We start from the raw sequence: 22,321 nt of genomic DNA, 5'->3' as shown, positions 1-22,321 counted from the left end.
CAGGAGCCAGCTTCCATCGAGCAGCTGAGAAGCCTCCTGCTCCTCACCTATGGGCACGTGGTCCACTCAGTCCCCACAGACCTCATCCTAGAGACCATAGGATACAAGATCCTGTCTCCCATGCAGAAACACTATTTTCTGAGCCCACACGTAAGTCAGAGCCCTCCCCTGACCGCCCATGCAGCACCTCCCCGGGCTGTGCACAGCAGCACAGAGCTGTGTCTTTGCATTAACTCAGCTCCCAGGGCTGGCCCTTTGCCCCAGGAGGGGCAGGAGACATGAGAACAGCACCATTCTCTGTGACTCCTCCATCTCGATTAGCTTCTTCTCTGATTCCAGGCGTATGGAAGCTAATGGAAGGACTCCCACCTGGGCCTTGTTAGAGAGTAACTGAGCATCACTTGGTGCTGTTGTCCCAGAGACGACTGTACCCTGTTTGGTACCTCTAGGCTTGTGCTGCACTCAGGGATGAGAAGAGAAAGATTTAGGGTGTTTCCCCACACGCTGCAGTCGAGGGGGTAGCTGGGCACAAATGGCTCACTGAGGGATTCAGGCCCCTAGCCCAGTTGACAGGTTCTGGTGCTGAAGGGGGATTTTTGAGATAACTCTAGGTTGCTTTCTTGCCATGGGAGGTTTGAGGCCGACGTTCAGTCCTACACCCAATGCCCATATGTGCGTCCCAGTGAAAAGGAGAGGGGATGCTAGTTTGGTTTAACTGAATGTTTTCCTTGGAGAATGGACGCCTTGGTAGGGAGAGCCCAGCCAACTGCAGAGAGCAGCAGATTCCTGTTCCAGATCAGACAATTACGACCTGATTGTCAGGGGAGCTGAGCAGCCGCAGGGCCCATTGACAGCTCTGGGAACTGCAAGTGCTCAGCACCTCTGGAAATCAGCCCATTCCTTGCACCCATCTCCAGAGATGTTCCCCTAGGGACTGCAAAGATGTTCCACTCGGCAAGCCAGGTCCTTTCCCTTAGGCGTGAGGGCAATCCAGCCTAGCACAGCAGCTCCCTTGTAGAGACTTGCCCTGTAGCCTTGTGTCTCAGCTCTCTATTGTCTGTGGCTGTTTCCTCATTGTTCTCTCCCCCTCCTGCCTGCGAGCCCAGGACCCGTTGGTGAGATCTGCATTTGTGAGAAGCCTCGTGCTGGTGGGTGAAGCTGTCACCCAAGTGAGCAGGATTCCCTTGGTGAGCCAGGACACATACACCGTGCTGTCCCCCGTGCTGGTGAGTGAGCACGCTGGGGCCCTGGGAGGAGACTCTGGGACATGATTCTGAGGAGTTAACAGGAGCAGCCCTCCCTTGGTTTGCAGGAAAATATTTGACCTCAGCTATTCAGGACACTAATGCTCCCGTCACAAAATCACCTCCACCCAGATCCCCCTTCCCTGCTCTGTGGCAGATGCTGAAGTTTCCAGATGTGCCACCAGGAATGGTGAAATAGGCGCATTCTGGCCACATGGCAGCTCCCAGGCCATCTTCCCAGCTCCGTGCCCCAGTGCACTGCACGCTGGGCTGAGGGTCAGTGGGGGCATCAAACAGCGTTTGGAGATTCCATGTCTTGCTGAGTAACCGGGCTCCCCCAAATTCTTTTTCCTTTGACTCTCTGCTTTGCGCTGCAGGAGATTCTCAGAGGCAAGGACCGGGCCCGGCTGCAGAGCCCCGACCACAAGTGTGCCCTGCTGGCCATCTCATACATAGGGTACGTCCATGGGGCCTGACTGACCTGCGGAGCCCAGCAGCCGGGGAGGGGCAGATGGAGGGAGAGGAAGTGGGGGAGGGACGAGCTGCAATAAGAACCAGAGGATGCTTCTCCCTGGTGTCTCCCTAATGGGCTATATCCTCCTCGGCCTCCGGGTCACTTTATCCAGCCCCCATCTCTGTGTATTGCCTGGAAAGAGGGAGCCCCTCCCGTCAGCATGAAGTGCTGTGAATGGGTGCAGCCACAGAGCAGGGCCCAGGATCATCCCCAGAGAGCAGCTTCCCCAGCAGAGCCCCTGCTGGGCCCAGAGGGCATAGGCATCTCCAGACAGGACCATTCCCTAGGTGGTGGCTCTGCTGGAGATGCCTCCTGGAGCTCTGCTGCTTAGGGTGGGAGCTGTCCCTCCTGCCATCAAACTCAACCTGACTCATGCCGGGACCTGTCTCCATTCTAATGGCCCCGTCTGCTCCATTCCTTCCAATCAGGAAATTCCAGCCTCGCCTGTCTAAGGAGCAGGTGACTGAGACCATCAGCACTTGTGTCACCAGCGCCATGATTCAGCGTCCAACCCTGGCGAAGCTGAGAGGGACTGAGGTGGCAGAAAGCTCTGCTATCCGGGCAGAGGTTAGTGAGGCATAGACAAAGCTGCAACTTCCACCTGAATCCTTGGCTGGGAAACTCAGCCACCCCTCTGCTGAGTAGCTGGACCCTGGCCCGATGCAGAGAGCTGCGTGTCCAGCCGAATCCAGCCCCTCGGTTTATTTTCCAAAGGGCTGGTGCCAGGTGGCTATGCAGTTGGTTTGGCAGGGAGGACACCTGTAGAGGGGAGTGTCTGTGAGAATTACCCTGGCTTCTTGGCACAGGGAGCTAGAACCTACACTCAGCTGAGGTTCTGGCCCAGAGCGTTAAATAGCATTTGGTGCAGAGGGAGCAAAGCATGGATTTGGGACAGCCACACGGCCAGGCCATGACTCGCCCTGCCACAGAAACAGAGATTGGCTGGAGCAGGGATGAACAGCTCAGCCCTTGGCGAGCCAGTGGAGTGTTGGGGACAGCTGGGATCCCTCCAGAGGAGGAGGCCTTCCCTCCAGAGCCCAGCACAGTACATGTGTTGGTTGGGGAGCCCGGGTGGGAAGAAGGATTCTTTGGGAAAGGGCAGCCCATGGTCCAGGTGAGACCCATGTCTATGTGCAGGGGGATCAGTATCACCTAGGTAAAGGGATCCCAAATACCAACAGCACTTGGCTCCAGACAGGGGGGATCCACTCGTCCCCCTGCCTCGTGCATCCCACCTCCCTTGCTATTTACTTCCCTGCTTCTCTCTGCTCCAGTCTCTCCAAGAACTGCCCTGGGAGGGCCTGGACCATGTGCTGCAGACATTCCTGGAACAGCACCTGACCCCCACCACGCTACTGCATCTGTTTCTGGTATGATAGGGAGGGGCAAGGGCGAGGGGCCCATTTGCACTGGCCATCTGGGGATGGGCCGGCTGCTCAGGTTCTACCCGAACCACAAGAGGGAAGGCTCCAATTGATCCCGGGGGGGCTGAGCAGGCCTCCCAGCTGCTGTGAACTAGCCAGTCCCACGGGGCATACACCCGACCCTGGGATCAAGCAAGACAATCCTAGTCTTGCTACAGGGGGTGTCACTTTGGCCTCCTAAATTTGGGTTGGTGCCCCTGTGCCCCTGAAGGAACAGCCCCGAGACCCCACAGGATCAATGGGAAGAATCCTCAAAGCGCTGAGCCCAAGACCCTCAGACCTGTCCCAATGCCCCCCAGACAGGAGAGGAGCGCTGAGTTCCAGTGTCCGGAAGCGGAGGAGAAGGGGTTAAATGCTCCGTGTCCTCTCCCTGCTGGGGCGGGAAGCAGGTTCTGGGGGTCACCCCAGCACTGCTGCCACTCACCCGGCTTTCTCCCTGCTCCCCAGCACTTGCAGCCATGGATCTGCTCCCCCCGGGCCCAGGAGAGGACCCGAGCTGTGAGAGCCAGCGCCCGGCTCTTCATGTTTTATCGATTCAAGGCCATCACCGAGGTGAGCAGCACAGACCCTGCTGCCCCGCACAGCACTCACGGGGGTGGGGAGTGTGATATAGACAGAGCTGGGCTCGCCCCAACCCATGCCCTAATTTTCTGTTCGGTGGCCCATTAGGACCTGAAACCCATGGCGGAGCAGGGCTACATGGCCGGGCTGCTGACAAGCCAGGCCTTCGATACTGAGGAGACCACCCGATACTGGACATCTCAGGCTCTCTACTGGCTCTTCACGCCTTGCACAGGTAAGATGGAGCGCAAGCAGTCGCCACTTCTCAGCCTTCACAGCCCCGGCTGTTACCTAGCAAGCAGAGCTGCAGAGAGAACATGGCGCCTTCATCGCAGCCCTGACCAGGGGGGACACAGAGCAGAAGTGGGTTGGTACCTACTGGGCTGACCTGGTATCTGCCCTTCACCAGATGCCTGGGATCATCTGGGACCTCCCCTGATCTCACCCCACCCCAACACACCTTCTAGGGGGGGCAGTTGGCCCAGGAGCCAGCTGAGAGCTCACCCCAGCTGCGCCCAGAGTCTGGCTCTTTGGCACCTCTGACCTGGCTCGACGGGAAGGGGGAAGAATCTGGCCTGAGAGCTCTGCCTGAGCGCTGCTGGTTTCTCGTGCAGCCGTCGTGTACAGCAAGACAGGGGCGGTGGTGACCGTGCTGAGCAAGGCGCAGAAGGATGCCAGCTGCAGAGAGAGCCCTGCCCATGTTGCTATGGTGAGTAAAAGAGACTGTGGCTGGAGAGATAGACCCGCACATGGGAAAGGGGGGTTATTGTCTCCTTCCCTCGATGAGGAGCCGGCAGATGGAAATTCCTGGGTATGAGCATCCAATGCCCACTCACATAGACCTGGGCACAGGCTGCCAGTGCCTCTGTCCCCGTTCCCTGAAGAGCAAACCCACCTCCCCGGGCCGGGGCTCGCTGCTCACATTCGGCCTGTGCCTTTCCCTGCAGCTCATCGCGGAACACCTGCAGTCCCGTGACCTCATGCCCTTCAGCTTCACCCTGCTGGTGGGCCTGCTGGAGAAGGGGGAGTGTGCTGAGCAGCTGGTGGGCGTCATGGAGGCGGTGCTGAGACAGCAAAAATCAGAGCTACAGGGCCAAGTAATGGCTGGGCATTGGACATCTCGGGCAGCTCCATCTTGCCCCGTGCCTAGAATTCCTGGGGCCTGAGGGAGGATGTGGAGGGGAGACGTCCGTTCTCACCACCACTGATCAATGGGACCCATCCATGCCCTGTCTGCTGGGCGGACGCTAGGCACGGCCTGTAATCCTTTGCAGGCTTCGATCCCAGGAGTCTGGCTTGGCCGGCTCACTCCCTGGAAAATGTGCCCTATTTCCAGACCCATCCCTCAGCTGGAGAAACAGAGCCTGCAGTGGCGTCCCCAGTGTCACTGACTCTTTGCCCAGTGGACACAGATTGACGTAAGGCATGGAAATGCATCCCAGACGCTTAGATCCCACTCTGGTGCTGAAGCAGCCCAGGTGTGCTGTCACAAGGGGAGGTACAGCCGGGATATCCGGGGGGTGGGGTGTCACTGGACAGCAGGATTGGGACTGTAGCAATGTGGGTTCACCCCATGGCACCTCCTGCTGGTCATTGTCAGGAAGTAGCTCTCCAGCCATCAGAGCACGCTCTGCAGGCCAGTGATCTGCCTTACCGCTGGCCCTGTGCCCCTCCCAGGACCCCAGTGCCTCTTTAACTAGGGTGCTGCCCCCTGGCAGTACACCCCTCAGTCTCAGAGTCTCCCCTCCCCAGGGAACCCCCACCCTCACCTCAGTCATAGGCTACTGCTGGTCCCCAACCAGCCCCCGCACCCTAGGGCAGACTGCAGTGTGAGCCACGCATCATAAGCAAGGTTGGGTCTGGACCTGCTGCCTCTCCCTGCACCCCAGGGAGTTGCCAGCCTAGAGCTCCCCAGCCTTGCCTCACTCTAGGTATCCTGAGCTTCCCAGCAGCCAGGCCCCCTCTCTCTGAAGAGAGAGGGAGACTGTACCAGCTCCTGGCTCAGTGGCCTTTTATAGGGCCAGCTGGATCCTGATTGGGGCGTGGCCCCCAGCTGAGGCTGCTTCCCCCAATCAGCCCAGCAGCTGCTTTCTCCTGCCACAGCCCTTTCCTAGGGCTGTTTTAAGCCCCTCAGAGCAGGAGCTGGTGTCCATCCTGTTACAGGGACCCTTAGTGATATGGAGCTGGATCACAGAGGAGGGTTTCAAGGTACCAAATGCAGAACCTAATTGGCTCAGTCACTTGCTAGGAGAGTTTATCCATGGCCTCTGCCAGGCCATGTGACTGCTGACTTGTTTCTGAGCCTGCCCAGCTCCTCCTGGCCCTTGCCTGCCAGCCACCCACAGCGGGGATAAGGTCTCAGCCCCTGCTTTGCTTCCACAGGTGCAGGATCTCCAAGCCGCTCTTTCCTACACACTGAGCCCACCCCGGGGAGGGCGGCTGAGTGATGGGACAAGAGACATCCTCCACCTACTGGCCAGGCAACACACCAAGACCGCGGTCAGCATCCTCCTGAAGATGCCCTGGCCTTACAAACAGTGAGTGCCGGCCCTGGGGAAAGGATAGAATACCCCCCTCCAGCCTCCGAGCCCCCCTTAATGGGGTCACTCCACAGCACCATGGTTACACACAGCACAGACCCTCCCCTTGCACACAGGCCTCCAGGGAACAGCCCTGCCCTGGGGTCACCATTAGCCTCCCTGTCTCTTGGAGGGCTCCGTGTGCTCTGGGACCCCTGGCTCAGGGCTCCCCAAGCTGAGCTATTCCTAACACAGCTGTCACCTTCCCCCACTTGGTTCTGTGCACTGCTGACCAGTCCACCCCCTCCCGGTTCAGCTGTGCAATGGCTTGGCTGGCTGGAGGCCAGAACAGTTTTCCAGGGCCCCTCATCACAACACAGACCAGGAGAGACCCCATGTGAGCAGGCTCACCCCCTCTGTCAGCATGGCCCCCTGCTCCCGGCAGGGCATTCCTCCAGGCTGAGGCAGGAGAGGGGCCAGCCTAACTACATCGCTCCCCACAGATGCCCCTACACTGAGCATGTCCCCACAGGGGCACCCCCTCCCCCCAGCTGGGAAATGCCCTCTCCCCCCCCAAAATCCCAGCCTCGTCCCTTCCCCATCCCCTCACACTTTTAGACACCTCATCCCACCCCTAGAGGCTGGTCTTCCCCAATTCACCAGCCTGCCAGGTTCCCCAGGGCCAGCAGCGCCTTCCCTGCATCCTGCCCAGAGCCGACAAGCACGGAGCCCATTTACAGCCTTCTCCAAACCCCCCACCCCAGAGCCATGGCGTGGCCAGAACTGGAGCCTTGTTCCTCCTGAACCCCCTGCCCCATGGGGAAGGAGCTCCTGCTCTCCTTTCCTGCAGCACCCACTCTCTGCCCCCTCAGCTCAGGAGATCCAGCCCAGCACCTAGCCCGAGCCCCCCTCCCCCCGCCCAAGGATGGGCACCTCCTCACACCAGCCCCCACCCCTGAGCCTGGAGTCACTGCTTTCCCCCATGGGGGCTCTAACCCCAGCCCCTCTGGTTCCCATCAGGAGAAGGGAGAGAGGGAGCCCCACAGCTGGGAGAAGTGAGTCTGGCCACCTCCGCCCAGCCCTTGCTGTGACCCAGCGCCCCCTGGCAGTGCCCAGGCAGGAGGGTATGAACCCCTTAGGGCTGGCCAGGGCCTGAAGGGCCTTGAGGTCAGCCACCAGCAGGCTCAACCTGCTGCTTCTGGCCCATCGCCCCTCAGAGGGCGTCATCCCCAGTGTGTCCCAGCTGGGCCCATCCTCTGTGTTAATTCCTTACCTGCCGTCCCCCTGTCCGTCACAGCCACATCAAGGCCATCTGGAGGTTCCTGGGTGCAGACCCCATGCTGACCAGGGAGGTACTCCACATCCTGCTGGACGACAGCCCGGAGAAGGGCTGGGCTAACCCTGGACAGACCCAGGACAGGAGCTGCCCCCAGCCAGACCGGCTGCCCCCGGCGGTAAGTTCCCATCGCTGGCATTCAGCCCCCTTTCCTGGCTCCATTCTGCGCACGGCCACGGTCTTCTGACTGTATCTTTTCCCTTCCAGACCACATACGGCCTGTGGGAGCTGATTGGGGCCTTGGGGCAAGGGGACACCCTGGAGGGACGCGAGGACGACCTGTTCGCCTCTTGCTTCCTCGCCATCGCCAGCCCCCCAGCACAACACCTCTTAGGAGTCCAGCAGGACCGGCCCAGTGACACCAGTCCACGCAGGTAATGTGTGGGGCTGATGGATCCCAGCACTCACGTAGTGTCTGTGCTAGCCCCTAGGAGAGGGAAGCTTCCTGCTTGGACCCTCATTGTCCAGGGACCCCCAACGCCTTCGGGGGACCGAGGGTTCAGATCAGTCAGGTTTCTTGTGCTGAGGAGCAGGCAGAGCTGCCCCTGGGTACTCAGGGAGCCAGAGAGCTCCTCAGAGTGAGCAGCTCAGCAGGGTGATGAGGGAACTGAGCCGGGGGGCGGGGGGAGCAGAGCTGGGGAGCAGGGCAGAGCTGGCTGCTGTCTCTATTTACTGTCTGCTTTGAAGGCTTTGGACAGGCCGGACCTGTCACTGAGCCACTTCACCCCTTTTCTGCAATGGGCCCTGGGGGGCAGGGCTCAGGAGAGCAGGGGGCACTGCCTGTACTTTTCTCCCCAGGGTCAGTATCCTGGGGGGAGGGGCAATTTTCACATCTTTGGAGGAGAGCGAAGGTCACATCTACAGACACGCCCCCCTGCCCCCACAGTTTCGGGGGGAGAACCAAAGGCAGAAGTGGGGCAGCATCTATTCTCACCCTGGTCCCTTCAGTGCTGCAGCAAGGGAGTCCTGCCCCCCCCCCCGCCTGTCCAGAGAGCAGGCATCCCCGCATCACCATCTCCTGCCTCCTTCTCTTCCCAGCATGGCCGTGCAGGCCCTGGCGCGGGTGCTGCGCCTCAGGGGCAGTCAGCCAGCTGTGGAACTAATGGACCAGGAGCAAGGCTGGCAGCTGCTGGAGGAGGCCCAGCCCGAGGGGTTCACTCTCCTTAGCAGGTGAGGACAGAGGCTGGAGGAGTCACGTTCTCGCAGTGGGGCAGAGATGGGAGGGGGTGGCCAGGACCGGGCCAGATTCCGGCATGTGCAGGGCTGTCATGCACACATCAACATGAGCTCTTGTTCTCTCCCAGAGCCATAGTGAGCCACCCAAACCTGGTCCTGAAGAGCATCCCACAGCTTCTCCTTCCCAGCCTGCAGGCCAGCCAGGAGGGTGAACGCATGGCCTGCACCGCCCTGTTTGCAGAGGTGAGCCTGGAGGACCAGGGGGGAGGGTTAACCAGGCCCAGAAGCTGATGGAACAGGCGGCCAATAGCTGGTTAGCCAATGAGGGATGGTCCTGGTGGTGTATTGCTTGTAAATTAATCCCTCTGCTGGGGGATCTGTGGTGGGGTTTGGGAGCACCCCACTGGAACCAGAGGGAGCGCTCTGCCCTGCACATATCACTTCCATTAAGCTCAGCTGAAGCCAGCCCCCCGTGAACAGCAGTCGGTACGGATCTAAGTCACCTCCTGGGCCCTGATCATACTCCCTTGCCCTTGCTCCTGCCACTGGCCTCGCCCAGCCCTCTCTGACAGCTCCTTTCCTTCCCTTTAGTTCCTCGGCAGCCCCCTGCTGATGGAGAATGAGCCCAAGGCCATGCGGAAGCAGGTGCTGAAGGCCATGCTGCAGCAGTCGCAGGACAGCAACATCCACATTCGTGGCAGAGCCCTGCATGGCCTCAGGAACGCAGTGACCGCGTTCCCGGACAAGGTGGGTCTGGAATGGCAGGATACTAGGCGGAGAGGGCTGGGTAGGAAGCTCCTGGTTCCCCTTCTCCTCAGCTTATGGCTCCTATGGAGAAGATTGGGCTGTAGGCTGACTTGACCGGACTGTGGTTACACTCAGGCTGACAGATCGTTACTCACCGAGCAGCGTCCAACCCCTTGTCTGCAGGTCAGGAAGAAGAGAGACCAGATTCTGGCGAGCTTTGTCCACGGCGTATGCCAATCCTGCGACCCCTGCGCCATTCTGGACGCGACGGAAGGGCTCTGCTGGATGCTGCGGGACCCCAAGGCGCCTCTGAAGGCGCATGTTGCCGTTCCGCTGGCCATGCAGGCGAGAACATTCTTTGAGGATGTAAGTACCAAGCAGGGTAGGCCCCAGGGTGCTATAGGACACCCCACAGGGAGAGATGGTCAGGACCTGCCCTCACACGGAGGGGGCTCAGTGTCCGAGGCAGGCACATTCCTGGATTTGTGGGGCAGCTCAGCTCCTCTGCCAGGGGAGGCAGGGATAGAACCATTCTTGGGCCCTGGGCCCACAATTGTTCGGCATCCTGGGGCCCAGCAGGAAGGAGAGGCGTTTGCATAGAATTGTCCTGTCGTTTGAACTAGCCGAAACCTCTCCGGGCTCTGCAGCTGCCAGGCTGATTCCCAAAGCATGTGAGGGCCTCAGCCTGTCCCCTCCAACCACTCTGAAACCCCTGTCTGCAGGAGAACAGCAGCCTGAGGTGGGCCTCCATAGAGCTCTTTGGCCAGCTCACCAAATTTGTTTCCAAGAGGTCATCCCGCTTTGGGGCTGAGGTGGAGAAGAGCATGGGGACGCTGCTCATCCACCTACAAGACGGGGACCACCAGGTGGCCCAGGTGAGTGCAGCTGAGGGCTCATACGGGCAGGGGTGGCTGCTGGGGGCATTCTAACAACTTGGCAAGGGTGGTGCAAACTCCCTCCTCCAAGCCCCAGATCTCTTCAGTGCTGCCCTGTGGCACCCAGGACCCCCCACTAATCCAGCCCTCCCCCACCCCCCACAGAGCTCTGCCAGCCCTCAGTGTGTAGCTGTGGGGTAGATCTGTGAGGTTTCCTGCTCCTCCTCCATTCCCCACAAGCGCCTCCAGCCTCCCTGCCCAGCCAGCCTCTCCGAGGCCGTGGCTCCATTTTACAGCCTGCCCTGTTTAGTGGCCAGGCCCAGGTCTATCTCTGGCCCCTAGCAAGTGACCTAACCCAAGCAGGGCCTCAGGGAAGGGCAGGTCGCTGAGACCAACTGAGTCTCCACTGCTGCTGCCCTGCCCTCACCTGTGTGCTAGCTCCTGCCTGGGAATGACCAGCCTCCTGCAGCAATCTCCCCTCCGCCGAGTAGCAGCCCCCAGTAGTGCCTGGGACTGAGGGGAGGCCAAGTACGTTGGTCACCGGGCAGTGCTGTTAACCACTTAACAGGGACCCCCAGGGAATGGCCCCTTCCCTGCTCCAGGAGTGTCCCTCTCCGGCCCCAGCACTCGGGCCTGGCTCCTCTCAACCCGGCCAAGCTGGAGATGGGGGCTGTGGGGGTCTGGGGAACAACCGCCAGGCCAGAGGAGGTTCTGCAAAGAGCTGGCTCCTTGCTGCTCCGGCACAGCGGAGTCTCCCCAAGCCATGCAGAGCCTGCGAGTTGGCAGCCCGTTCTGCTCAGGGAAACTCACCCAGCTCCCTTCTCGCCCTCTCCGGCAGGCGTGCAGGGTGGCATTGCTGCACTGCGCACCCTTCCTGAGCTACCAGCCCCTGCGCACGCTCGTGCGGAGCCAGCTGGCCGAGGGAGCGGCCCCCGCCATCCCCACCTTCCTGAGCGAAGCCTGCAGGACCCTGGTGAGTGAGCTCTGGGGCGTGGGCCCTGCAGGACTGGGCGGTGGGAGGACCTAGGCACAGAGGATTTCCCTGCTCCAGGCAGGGCCGGCTCTAACTTTTTTACTGCCCCAAGCAAAAAAAAGAGCGCCGCCCCCCGAAACACCCTCCCCCAAGCGCCACGTCCCCAAAACAAAAACAACAAAAAACCTCTCCCCTACTGAACCAAAAAACCCAAAAAAACCCGAGCGCTCCCCGCCCACCCCAAGAATGGCCACCCCTTACAAGGTGCTGCCCCCCATTGACTCAGCCCTCCCCCACCCTTGCGGATGGCTCCCCTACAAGTCAGCTCTGTCCCATGGGAGGAGTCAAGGGGGAGAGGGCTCTGGCAGCCAGGGGTTCCTCACCTCCCTAGCAGGCAGCTCCCCTCAGCCTGGGGAGGATGTGTGGCTTGGGACTAACTGGGTTCTTGGCTTCCCAGCTCCAGGACTGCCCAGGGAGGCTGAGCAAGAAGGCTGCCCTGAGAGCAGCAGCTGCCCAACAGCTGATCGGTAAGAAAAGAGCTGGAGCTCTACTTCCTATGATCCCTCCCTGCCCCATGAGCCCGGGGCCCAGTGCCACATGCACACTGCCAACGGGGGGAGGGGCTGGCCGCCTCTGCCTGCACACACACACACCCGCCTCCCCCCGCACACCTTCCCACCTCCCTGGGACAAAGTGGGGACCAAGACTCCCTGCAGCCAGATGCGGGAGGGCTCTGTGGCCACAGGGTCTCTCCGTCCTGGCCCTGGACAAGCCCAGAACCTGCAGCAGGAGCAGGCCCGAGGGAGAGATCCTCCCTCGCAAAGGTCTCACCCTGGTCCCCACCCCCCCCACCCCCGAGGCACTGGCCCCAGCCAGGTCCCCCTGCAGCCTGTACAGGGAGGGCAGAGATTCACAGGAAGCCCCAGCTCTGTCCACCCCAGCTACCACCAGCCATGCAGGCAAAGAGCCAGGACAGCAGCTCTGCCACACTGTGCTTCATGCCAAGTCTCAGTGGGGCTTGTGTGCACAACACCTCTCTCCTGGCCTTTGTGGGGCACGAGGCCAAAGGCAAAATGATCCCAATAATCTTGGGGACTGACTCTCCACCCAGCTCCTTCCCCTCCTCTGCCCGGATGGATTGGGGGCCGGGGACACCTTGAAGGACAGAAATACAAATGGTGGCTGGTGCCCTGCATGCTGTTAAATAACCAGGCCCACCTGCCTCCCTTAGGATACATGATGGAGAATTGAAGCCAGAGAAGAGCAGCAGGCTTGGACCACCCGCCCTGCTGTAAGTCCCAGCTGAGAGGTAGTGCTGTGCTGGGAGGAGGGGCGGGGGGAAATCGGGGAGGGATTCTAGGGGCAGGGGGCAGCAGCCACATCGCATGGTGGCTGGGAGCCAGAACCCAGTTGGAGTGACCTGGAGAGTGTAGGAGCAGGGAGAAAACCCTCGGGGCCGGTTCTGGGGTATCCTCTCCCCAGCCATAGTGTGAACCTCCCTGCCCCGTGAGGTGTTGCCATCCTGGCCCAGGCAGGAGCCATGGCTGGTCAGCAGGGTCTGGAAGTCAGAAGTGAGTCGTTCCTGGCAGGCTGGGGGCAGTGGCAAGCAGGGAGGGGGTGGACTCCACAAGAAGGAGGAAAACAACCTCCCATGGGAGACCCGGCTGCTGGAGGAGACTTTCCCCCTACTCCCTCACGAGCTGCGGTGCCACTGGCAGGACTCTGAGCCGCCCCAGCCAAGGGCGAGGCTGGGGGTTGATCCGAGCCTTATTTGGTGCTAACTCTGCAGAACCCAGACTGGCATATGCCAGGAAGTCACGTTGCAGACCCAGTACTAACCATCTTTCCCAAGGATTGCTGCCAGCCCCCTGCAAGTGGCAGCTCCAAGAGCTCCTACACCCACAGAGCAGCTGACCCCCACCCCACCCCAGCCCCAGCTATGCTCATGGACATTAGTTCTGTCAGAGGCTGACCCTGCCAGCTGCTCACTAGGCAGAACCCAGCCAGGTGCTGAGCAGGTATCCTAGGCCTGGTGCTTAAATACCTGTAGAGGCAGCAGTCAGCCCAAGAAGCCTCATTACGTCCCTGTCAGTAAACACCACATCGACACCATCACCACTGAAAAAAAGACAGATCAGAACAGACGCGTCTCATTTAGCTTCGGCAAGGTGATCGTCAAGATGCATCTGCATCCGCAGAGAGAGCGAGGTTTCTAAAAAGCAAAATGCTATTCTGGCGATCTTAAAAAATTACGACCACCCCACCATCTACAGGAACTATTACAAAGCCCAGACTGGATACACCCTTCCTGGATATCACGGGGCTCCCGTGATGTATGGGGCTGGTGTGGGTGGAATATTTCGTAGTCTCTTTTGAAAGGCCGTACCGCTTTTGAGGAGGGGGCTAGAGATTATTAAACCCCACGTAAAAACCGCTGCTCAAAACATAGCTAAAGGTGTGGTTGGTAGGTCATGTCTGCCACGCTGTTCTGGAGAAAGTGGGGAATATAGCCTCACAGGAAGGATCGGGGATGATGTACATTAAAAGGAGGAAGAGAAAGAGAAATGCCTCATACCCGTGACACACAGGTCCCTCAAAACCCTTTTAAAGAAGGGCTTTGACACGCAGGGCCGTCCATAAGCGAAAGTCCAAGTGGAAGCCTGGGTGAAAGAGGAGATGGTCTCTGCCTGGTAAAAGAGAGAGATTTTAATCAACATGGCTTTTGTTCGCTGCGGGTCTGAAGAGTGTATCAAATCTGAACTAGACTTGTACCAAATAGCCCCTGCGCAGACCAGAATCGAGAAAAGCATCTACACTGTGGTGCCGCCTCTATTGGCCGTTTATGGAGTCTGCCCCCATTAACTTTTTTATAGCAGGGAATGGCATAGATGATATGGATTTAAACAACACACTGCTGTACCTGTGTTGCAAGATTGTAAAAGGAGACGGAACTGAACTCGCCAAGGACGCCGCGGTGGGCCTGGTGAATTACCCCGTGGCCTCTATTTTCAATCAGTTGGATGTCACGCTGGGAGACTGCCTCATAAGCCAAAGCAACAACTGTTACCCTTACAGGGCCTTTCTAGGATCGGTGCTCAATTACAGCGATGACATTCTCGCCACGCAATTTTCCGCCGGCCTGTTTTACAAAGACACAGCCGGACAACACCAAGAAATGGACTTGGATGGAGGGAATCTAGGGCTGGATGAAGCAGCACTTTCAAGCTGCATCTCCTTCTATGCCCCTGGGCTCCATGGACTGGGTCAAGCAGCACTTTCAAACTGTTACCCTTGTGTCCCAGATTCAGCACATCCCTATCCCCACTCTCACATCACAATTGTCCTTGCAGTAAGCTACTTGATGAGCAAACCCCACAGTATTTTGAGCGCTGCAGGGGTCTTTAGCTTAGGTAAAAGACGTGTTGCTGTAGAGTGAATGGGGGAAGCTAATAACATAAAAGAAAGAGGGGGAAAAGCTCTTCTTGACCTGCTGCTCACAAACAGGGAAGAAATAGTAGAGGAAGCAATAGTGGATGGGAACCTGGGAGGCAGTGACCATGAGATGGTCGAGTTCAGGATCCTGACACAAGGAAAAAGGGAAAGCAGTAGAACAGAGACCCTGGACTTCAGAAAAGCAGACTTCGACTCCCTCAGGGAACTGATGGGCAAGGTCCCCTGGGAGAATAACATGACGGGGAAAGGAGTCGAAGAAAGCTGGCTGTATTTCAAAGAAACCTTATTGAGGTTGCAGGAACAAACCATCCCGATGTGTAGGAAGAAAAGTAAATATGGCAGGCGACCAGCTTGGCTTAACAGTGAAATCCTTGCTCGTCTTAAACACAAAAGAACAGCTTACAAGAAGTGGAAGATTGGACAAATAACCAGGGAGGAGTATAAAAGTATTGTTCAGGCATGCAGGAGTGAAATCAGGAAGGCCAAATCACACTTGGAGTTGCAGCTAGCCGGAGATGTTAGGAGTAACAAGAAGGGTTTCTTTAGGTATGTTAGCAACAGGAAGAAAGTCAAGGAAAGTGTGGGCCCCTTGCTGAATGAGGGAGGGAACCTAGTGACAGAGGATGTGGAGAAAGCTAGTGTACTCAGGGGCATTTCACAGACAAGGTCAGCTCCCAGACAGCTGCACTCTGCAGCACGGTATGGGGAGGAGGTGACCAGCTCTCTGTGGAGAAAGAAGTAGTTCGGGGCTATTTAGGAAAGCTGGACAAGCACAAGTCCATGGGGCCGGATGCGCTGCATCCGAGGGTGCTAAAGGAGTTGGCCGATGAGATTGCAGAGCCATTGGCCATTATCTTTGAAAAATCATGGCGATCGGGGGAGGTCCCGGATGACTGGAAAAAAGCTAATGTAGTGCCCATCTTTAAAAAAGGGAAGAAGGAAGATCCAGGGAACTACAGGCCAGTCAGTCTCACCTCAGTCCCTGGAAAAATCATGGAACAGGTCCTCAAGGAATCAATCCTGAACCACTTAAAGGAAGGGAAAGTGATCAGGAACAGTCAGCATGGATTCACCAAGGGCAAGTCATGCCTGACTAACCTAATTGCCTTCTATGACGAGATAACCGGCTCTGTGGATGAGGGGAAAGCAGTGGATGTACTATTTCTGGACTTTAGCAAAGCTTTTGATACAGTCTCCCACAGTATTCTTGCCAGCAAGTTAAAGAAGTATGGGCTGGATGAATGGACAGTAAGGTGGATAGAAAACTGGCTAGATGGTCGGGCTCAACGGGTAGTGATCAATGGTTCCATGTCTAGTTGGCAGCCGGTATCAAGTGGAGTGCCCCAAGGGTCGGTGCTGGGGCTGGTTTTATTCAATATCTTCATTAACGATCTGGAGGATGGTGTGGACTGCACCCTTAGCAAGTTTGCAGATGACACTAAACTGGGAGGAGTGGTTGATACGCTGGAGGGTAGGGCTAGGATACAGAGGGACCTAGACAAATTAGAGGATTGGGCCAAAAGAAATATGATGAGGTTCAACAAGGACAAGTGCAGAATCCTGCACTTAGGACGGAAGAATCCCATGCACTGCTACAGACTAGGGACCGAATGGCTGGGCAGCAGTTCTGCAGAAAAGGACCTAGGGGTTACGGTGGACGAAAAGCTGAATATGAGTCAACAGTGTGCCCTTGTTGCCAAGAAGGCTAATGGCATTTTGGGTTGTATAAGTAGGGGCATTTCCAGCAGATCGAGGGATGTGATCATTCCCCTCTACTCAGCACTGGTGAGGCCTCATTTGGAGTACTGTGTCCAGTTTTGGTCCCCACACTACAAGAAGGATGTGGATAAATTGGAGAGAGTCCAGCGGAGGGCAACAAAAATGGTTAGGGGGCTGGAACACATGACTTATGAGGAGAGGCTGAGGGAACTGGGATTGTTTAGTCTGCAGAAGAGAAGAATGAGGGGGGATTTGATTGCTGCTTTCAACTACCTGAAAGGGGGTTCCAAAGAGGATGGATCTAGACTGTTCTCAGTGGTAGAAGATGACAGAACAAGGAGTAATGGTCTCAAGTTGCAGAGGGGGAGGTTTAGGCTGGATATTAGGAAAAACTTTTTCACTAGTAGGGTGGTGAAGAACTGGAATGGGTTACCTAGGGAGGTAGTGGAATCTCCTTCCTTAGAGGTTTTTAAGGTCAGGCTTGACAAAGCCCTGGCTGGGATGATTTAGTTGGGTTTGGTCCTGCTTTGAGCAGGGGGTTGGACTAGATGACCTCCTGAGGTCCCTTCCAACCCTGAGATTCTATGATTCTATGATTCTAAGAGAGAGAAGCAACCAGCTTAACCATACAAGTTATTTATTGAATAATAGATATCACTACACAAGGAGGGCTAAAGCAACATAACATACATAATTAAAGGTTAATACCTAAGGTAGAGAGGAAAAGAGAGAGAGAGAAGGGGATCTCACCACTCCCTGAAGCTGGAACTGGTCGGGGTTCCCAGGTGATGGTGGTAGTTCAGGGTCCTGAGGGCAGGAGACAGGCAGAGCCCCCAGCACGATCAGTCAGGAGATGGAGTCCCAGTGGAACTGTTGCAGAGCTTGGGTCTATGCATCAGAACACTTGCTGGAGGGTGAGTAGGGGTTTTTGTAGAGAAAATACAATGGTTCAAGGGAATACACTAGATTTGTTTCTAGGTAAAGTGATGATTCAAGGGTTTTCTTTAGGCTAGACCAGGGGTAGGCAACCTATGGCACACGTGCCAAAGTCAGCACGTGAGCTGATTTTCAGTGGCACTCACACTGCCCAGGTCCTGGCCACTGCTCTGGGGGGCTCTGCATTTTAATTTAATTTTAAATGAAGCTTCTTAAACATTTTAAAAACCTTATTTACTTTACATACAACAATAGTTTAGTTATATATTATAGATTTATAGAAAGAGACCTTCTAAAAACATTAAGATGTATTACTGGCACACAAAACCTTAAATTAGAGTGAATAAATGAAGACTCAACACACCACTTCTGACAGGTTGCCGACCCCTGGGCTAGACAATAGGAGCTGATCACTCTTGGCTATGGGTGATGTTTTCTTCCAGGGAGCTCACAATGCAACTAGGCTGCTTCAGTATTTTGGACATCAGTCAAGGATTCCTTACTAGAATTGGTCTGATGACTGCTGAGCTGGGTGTGGGCAGGCATAGGTTCATTAACATCTGGAGCAGAGATTCCCATGATGCAGTGCGTCCCTGCTTTTTCTGGTCCCAGAGTTCAGTGCGGTTCTCTGTTCTCCATTCTGTATGCAAATTGAGATGTCTCCCTGTCCCATCTTTCATGCAGATGAGGCTAAGGGTCTTGTCTCTGTTCTTCATTCTGTATGCTAATGGCAATGTCTTAGTCTTGTCACCTGTGTCAGGAGGGGGTCTAGGTGTGTCTCCCGTACACCCTTCACTGCTCTCTGCAAGTTTTTTCCTCTGATGGGTTTTGGTTTAAGCAGAGACCGGTGGAGGAGTGTGTGTGTGTCTTTCATGAGTCAGGCTGGATACTGCCCCTGGTTCCCCAAGAACACAGAGCTGACTGGTATCAAGTCCCCCTGTTGATGGGGTGCTTGTGCTGAGCGAGTATCCCCATCACAGCCTTACGCCGTGGTACCGGCTCTGATCTTCCATCCATTGCAGCTGCCGCATCAGTCGTTGTATCCAATAAATCAGCAGAACCAGACCAATCGCTTGTATAATTTGGAAACCAGTGATCACCACAATGGGGTGAAGCATGAGATTCAAAAGACCTGTTGCACTGGGGCTCCACCCAAGCAAAGTCTCCCACCAGGAGTGATGGCCTGTGTTCTTACCTTCATGGCAATGAGACCCACTCCCAGTGAAATGGGGGAAACCTCCTTGTAGAGCTCAGGATCGGCATTTAAATGTTGTACAGTCCATATAGGCACAGTAAACTTAATATCACAGCTACCAATGGTGGTTACATTACACAAACAGCAATTAATGTAAGGCACTGTGGTTTGGATCCAATGTCCATTAATCAACACAATATTACATCTTGTCCTTACACACACACACAGGCTTTACCAACATAGACAATAACAGACCCCTCTTCCTGGATAACAGTGAGGAACAGCGAGACTTATCCCCAGGTTACCCATTCATCCCAACCCTTATGGCTAGTTCCAATCAAGGGAGCGCTTAGAGGTTCAATGTGAGAGATATTCATGCCCTCTAAGTGGATTTGAACCTCCTTCAGAGAAGTCTGAGGTTGAAGAACCAAATGTTCTTGTTGATCGAATTTCAACACATGGGGTCCTGAAACTGGGGCTCTTAAATGTCGGAGGGAAGCAAGGTTTGTAATCAGAGGGTCGAAATTTAAAACTGTTTTTTTGTTATTGGCCCAATTCCACTCTGTACAAACTGGGCTCATGAAATCCCCCAAAACAGCAATATGCCCATAGAATATAAACCAAATTGCTGGCATGAGCTTGTCACAATGTGTGCCCTTTAATGGAACTACCCAGTCTGGGGAACCTTGCTGAATCAAGTCATGTCCAGCTAAAGTCCAGTTCAGCGGTTCCCAGTTTCCAAGGAACCGTGTGATATTGTTGCCTGCTGGCATGATCAGAGACAGCTGCAGTTCACCTCTGGGTAATGGAACGGAAGTGTCTGAGTTCCAATGACAATGATGTCAAGGCTCGTATACGGGACCTGTGAGGGGGCAGAGGAGAGAGAGAAACTTCACACACTCCCCCACTATCTACTGGGAGAATCTGGGACCAATATTGCAGGGTGAAGGACTTTTCTGGCCTTTTCCTGTCTTGACGTCGGGGTAGGCACTGACCAGCCCACTCGATGTGTATTTTCCAATGGTTCAAAGCTGTTCCTTCTTGCTGGCCAAGAAGGGTGGCCAACAGGATAGAGAAGACAGTCTTGCGGGTCAGGTGGTTTATCCTTCCAGTCTTTGAGCTGTGAAGAATGAAACCATTTCCACCAGTGTTTTTCATTTTTCCCGTTTAGGATTTCTACCTGACAAACACTGGGGCTGGCCCGATTCACAATAGAGTAGCGGCCATCCCAGGTGTGTGTAAAGAGCTGCTTAGCAGTGACAGAGGCAGTGTTGGTTTTAGTCGGGATGGCTTCCACCCTGGCTCTTTCTAAAATAAAGTCAGTGGATTTATACACAGTTGAGAAACTTTGGTCTCTAGAAACTGAACTAAATTTCTCAGCACCTACCCTGTTGCTTGCTACAGGCAATGATTCATTCTGAGCTAACTTCGGTAACTCACTTCCACACCCTTCAGTTGCAGCAAACTGCTTGCAAAAGCTAGCATGAGGGTTTATTCCTTCAGGGGCACTTTTAGGCAACAATTCGTTTTCCCCAGAAATTTTGTCCTTTCCCTTTGTAGTTAGGGGTTGCTCTACAGAAACATCTTACTGGGTTTCACTTGAGTCCAGAACGACTTCTGAGACAACTGACATATCCTTAATCAGCATAAGCCGAGAGGCACATTCTGTCTGCTCCTCAGACAGAAGATTGGAGACAAACTCTCCCCCAACAGATAAACTGCCATTCTTAACATTCACAAAGTTTGGAATTTCCTCCCCTTTGTTCCCAGACAAACGTTTGGAGATTGGGGTAGCTCCCTCTATAGGCAAGTCATTACCCCCAACAGACACAGGCTTAGGAACACTTCCTTCCTGGGTTTTAGTTGAGTTCAGAACCACATCTGGCACAACTGACAAATCCTCCATCAGCATAAACTGAGAGGTACTTTCTGCCTACTCCACAGACAGAAGATTGGAGACATTTTCTCCCCCAGCAGTTAAACTGCTTTTCTGACTAGACAGTTTCACCTTCCCTTCTCCTTGTCACAGACCACATGACTGTTCACAGACAAACACTGGGAGATTGGGATGGCTTTTCTAACAGGGAAATGACCACTTCCCAGAGACAAACCATACCCGTTGAGCTGAACTGAGGAAACTACAATGCATTGGTGACCTTCCAGAAAACACCATCCTAGCCACCATGGATGTAGAGGCTCTCTACACAAACATCCCACACACTGATGGAATACAAGCTGTCAGGAACAGTATCCCTGATGATGCCACAGCACAACTGGTTGCTGAGCTCTGTGCCTTTATCCTCACACACAACTATTTCAAATTTAATGACAATATATATCTCCAGATCAGTGGCACCGCTATGGGCACCCGCATGGCCCAACAATATGCCAATATTTTTATGGCCGACCTGGAACAACGCTTCCTCAGCTCCCGTCCACTCACGCCCCTTCTCTACCTATGCTACATTGATGACATCTTCATCATCTGGACCCATGGGAAGGAGTCTCTGGAAAAATTCCACCATGATTTCAACAGCTTCCACCCCTCCATCAACCTCAGCCTGGACCTATCTACACGGGAGGTCCACTTCCTAGACACCACGGTGCAAATAAGTGGTAGTCACATTAACACCACCCTATACCGAAAACCTACCGACCGCTATGCCTACCTTCATGCCTCCAGCTTCCATCCCGGGCACACCACAAGATCCATTGTCTACAGCCAAGCACTGAGGTACAACCGTATCTGCTCTAACCCCGCAGACAGAGACCAACACCTAGAAAATCTCCACCAAGCATTCTCAAGACTACAGTACCCACACGAGGAAATAAGGAAACAGATCAACAGAGCCAGATGTGTACCCAGAAGCCTCCTACTGCAAGACAAACCCAAGAAAGAAACCAACAGGACTCCACTGGCCATCACATACAGTCCCCAGCTCAAACCCCTCCAACGCATCATCAGGGATCTACAACCCATCCTGGACAATGATCCCACACTTTCACAGGCCTTGGGTGGCAGGCCAGTCCTCGCCCACAGACAACCTGCCAACCTGAAGCATATTCTCACCAACAACTGCACACCGCACCATAGTAACTCTAGCTCAGGAACCAACCCATACAACAAAGCTCGATGCCAACTCTGCCCACATATCTACACCAGCAACACCATCACAGGACCTAACCAGATCAGCCACACCATCACCGGTTCATTCACCTGCATGTCCACCAATGTAATATATGCCATCATATGCCAGCAATGCCCCTCTGCTATGTACATCGGCCAAACTGGACAGTCTCTAAGGAAAAGGATAAATGGACACAAATCAGACATTAGGAATGGCAATATACAAAAACCTGTAGGAGAACACTTCAACCTCCCTGGCCACACAATAGCAGATTTTAAGGTGGCCATCCTACAGCAAAAAAACTTTAGGACCAGACTTCAAAGAGAAACTGCTGAGCTCCAGTTCATCTGCAAATTTAACACCATCAGTTTAGGACTAAACAAAGACTGTGAATGGCTTGCCAATTACAGAACCAGTTTCTCCTCCCTTGGTTTTCACACCTCAGCTGCTGGAACAGGGCCTCATCCTCCCTGATTGATCTAACCTCGTTATCTCTAGCTTGCTTCTTGCTTGCTTATATA

At 55.3% G+C, this 22,321-nt stretch overlaps 1 protein-coding gene across 1 annotated transcript in view; it reads left to right on the top strand.

Moving 5' to 3' along the window:
* Positions 1-20,883, top strand: part of LOC123343654 (maestro heat-like repeat-containing protein family member 1) — a 41,535-nt gene extending 20,652 nt beyond the window's left edge. The window contains exons 22-42 of the mRNA XM_044978884.1: positions 4-150; positions 1,107-1,226; positions 1,622-1,701; positions 2,187-2,325; positions 3,033-3,128; positions 3,630-3,734; positions 3,852-3,978; positions 4,358-4,452; positions 4,691-4,840; positions 6,126-6,280; positions 7,560-7,716; positions 7,806-7,972; positions 8,637-8,768; positions 8,903-9,017; positions 9,366-9,521; positions 9,705-9,887; positions 10,244-10,396; positions 11,235-11,369; positions 11,827-11,896; positions 12,601-12,660; positions 20,617-20,883. Coding sequence (XP_044834819.1) covers positions 4-150; positions 1,107-1,226; positions 1,622-1,701; positions 2,187-2,325; positions 3,033-3,128; positions 3,630-3,734; positions 3,852-3,978; positions 4,358-4,452; positions 4,691-4,840; positions 6,126-6,280; positions 7,560-7,716; positions 7,806-7,972; positions 8,637-8,768; positions 8,903-9,017; positions 9,366-9,521; positions 9,705-9,887; positions 10,244-10,396; positions 11,235-11,369; positions 11,827-11,896; positions 12,601-12,620 — 2,502 coding nt within the window. The 3' untranslated portion in view covers positions 12,621-12,660; positions 20,617-20,883. The remainder of the gene's footprint in view (positions 1-3; positions 151-1,106; positions 1,227-1,621; positions 1,702-2,186; positions 2,326-3,032; positions 3,129-3,629; positions 3,735-3,851; positions 3,979-4,357; positions 4,453-4,690; positions 4,841-6,125; positions 6,281-7,559; positions 7,717-7,805; positions 7,973-8,636; positions 8,769-8,902; positions 9,018-9,365; positions 9,522-9,704; positions 9,888-10,243; positions 10,397-11,234; positions 11,370-11,826; positions 11,897-12,600; positions 12,661-20,616) is intronic.
* Positions 20,884-22,321: the final 1,438 nt, after the last annotated feature.

This window comes from Mauremys mutica, chromosome 11, assembly GCF_020497125.1.
Source record: "Mauremys mutica isolate MM-2020 ecotype Southern chromosome 11, ASM2049712v1, whole genome shotgun sequence".
Taxonomy (NCBI): Eukaryota; Metazoa; Chordata; order Testudines; family Geoemydidae; genus Mauremys; species Mauremys mutica.
Note: the sequence above shows the minus strand (reverse complement) of the source record. Positions and strands in the feature narration are given on the sequence as shown.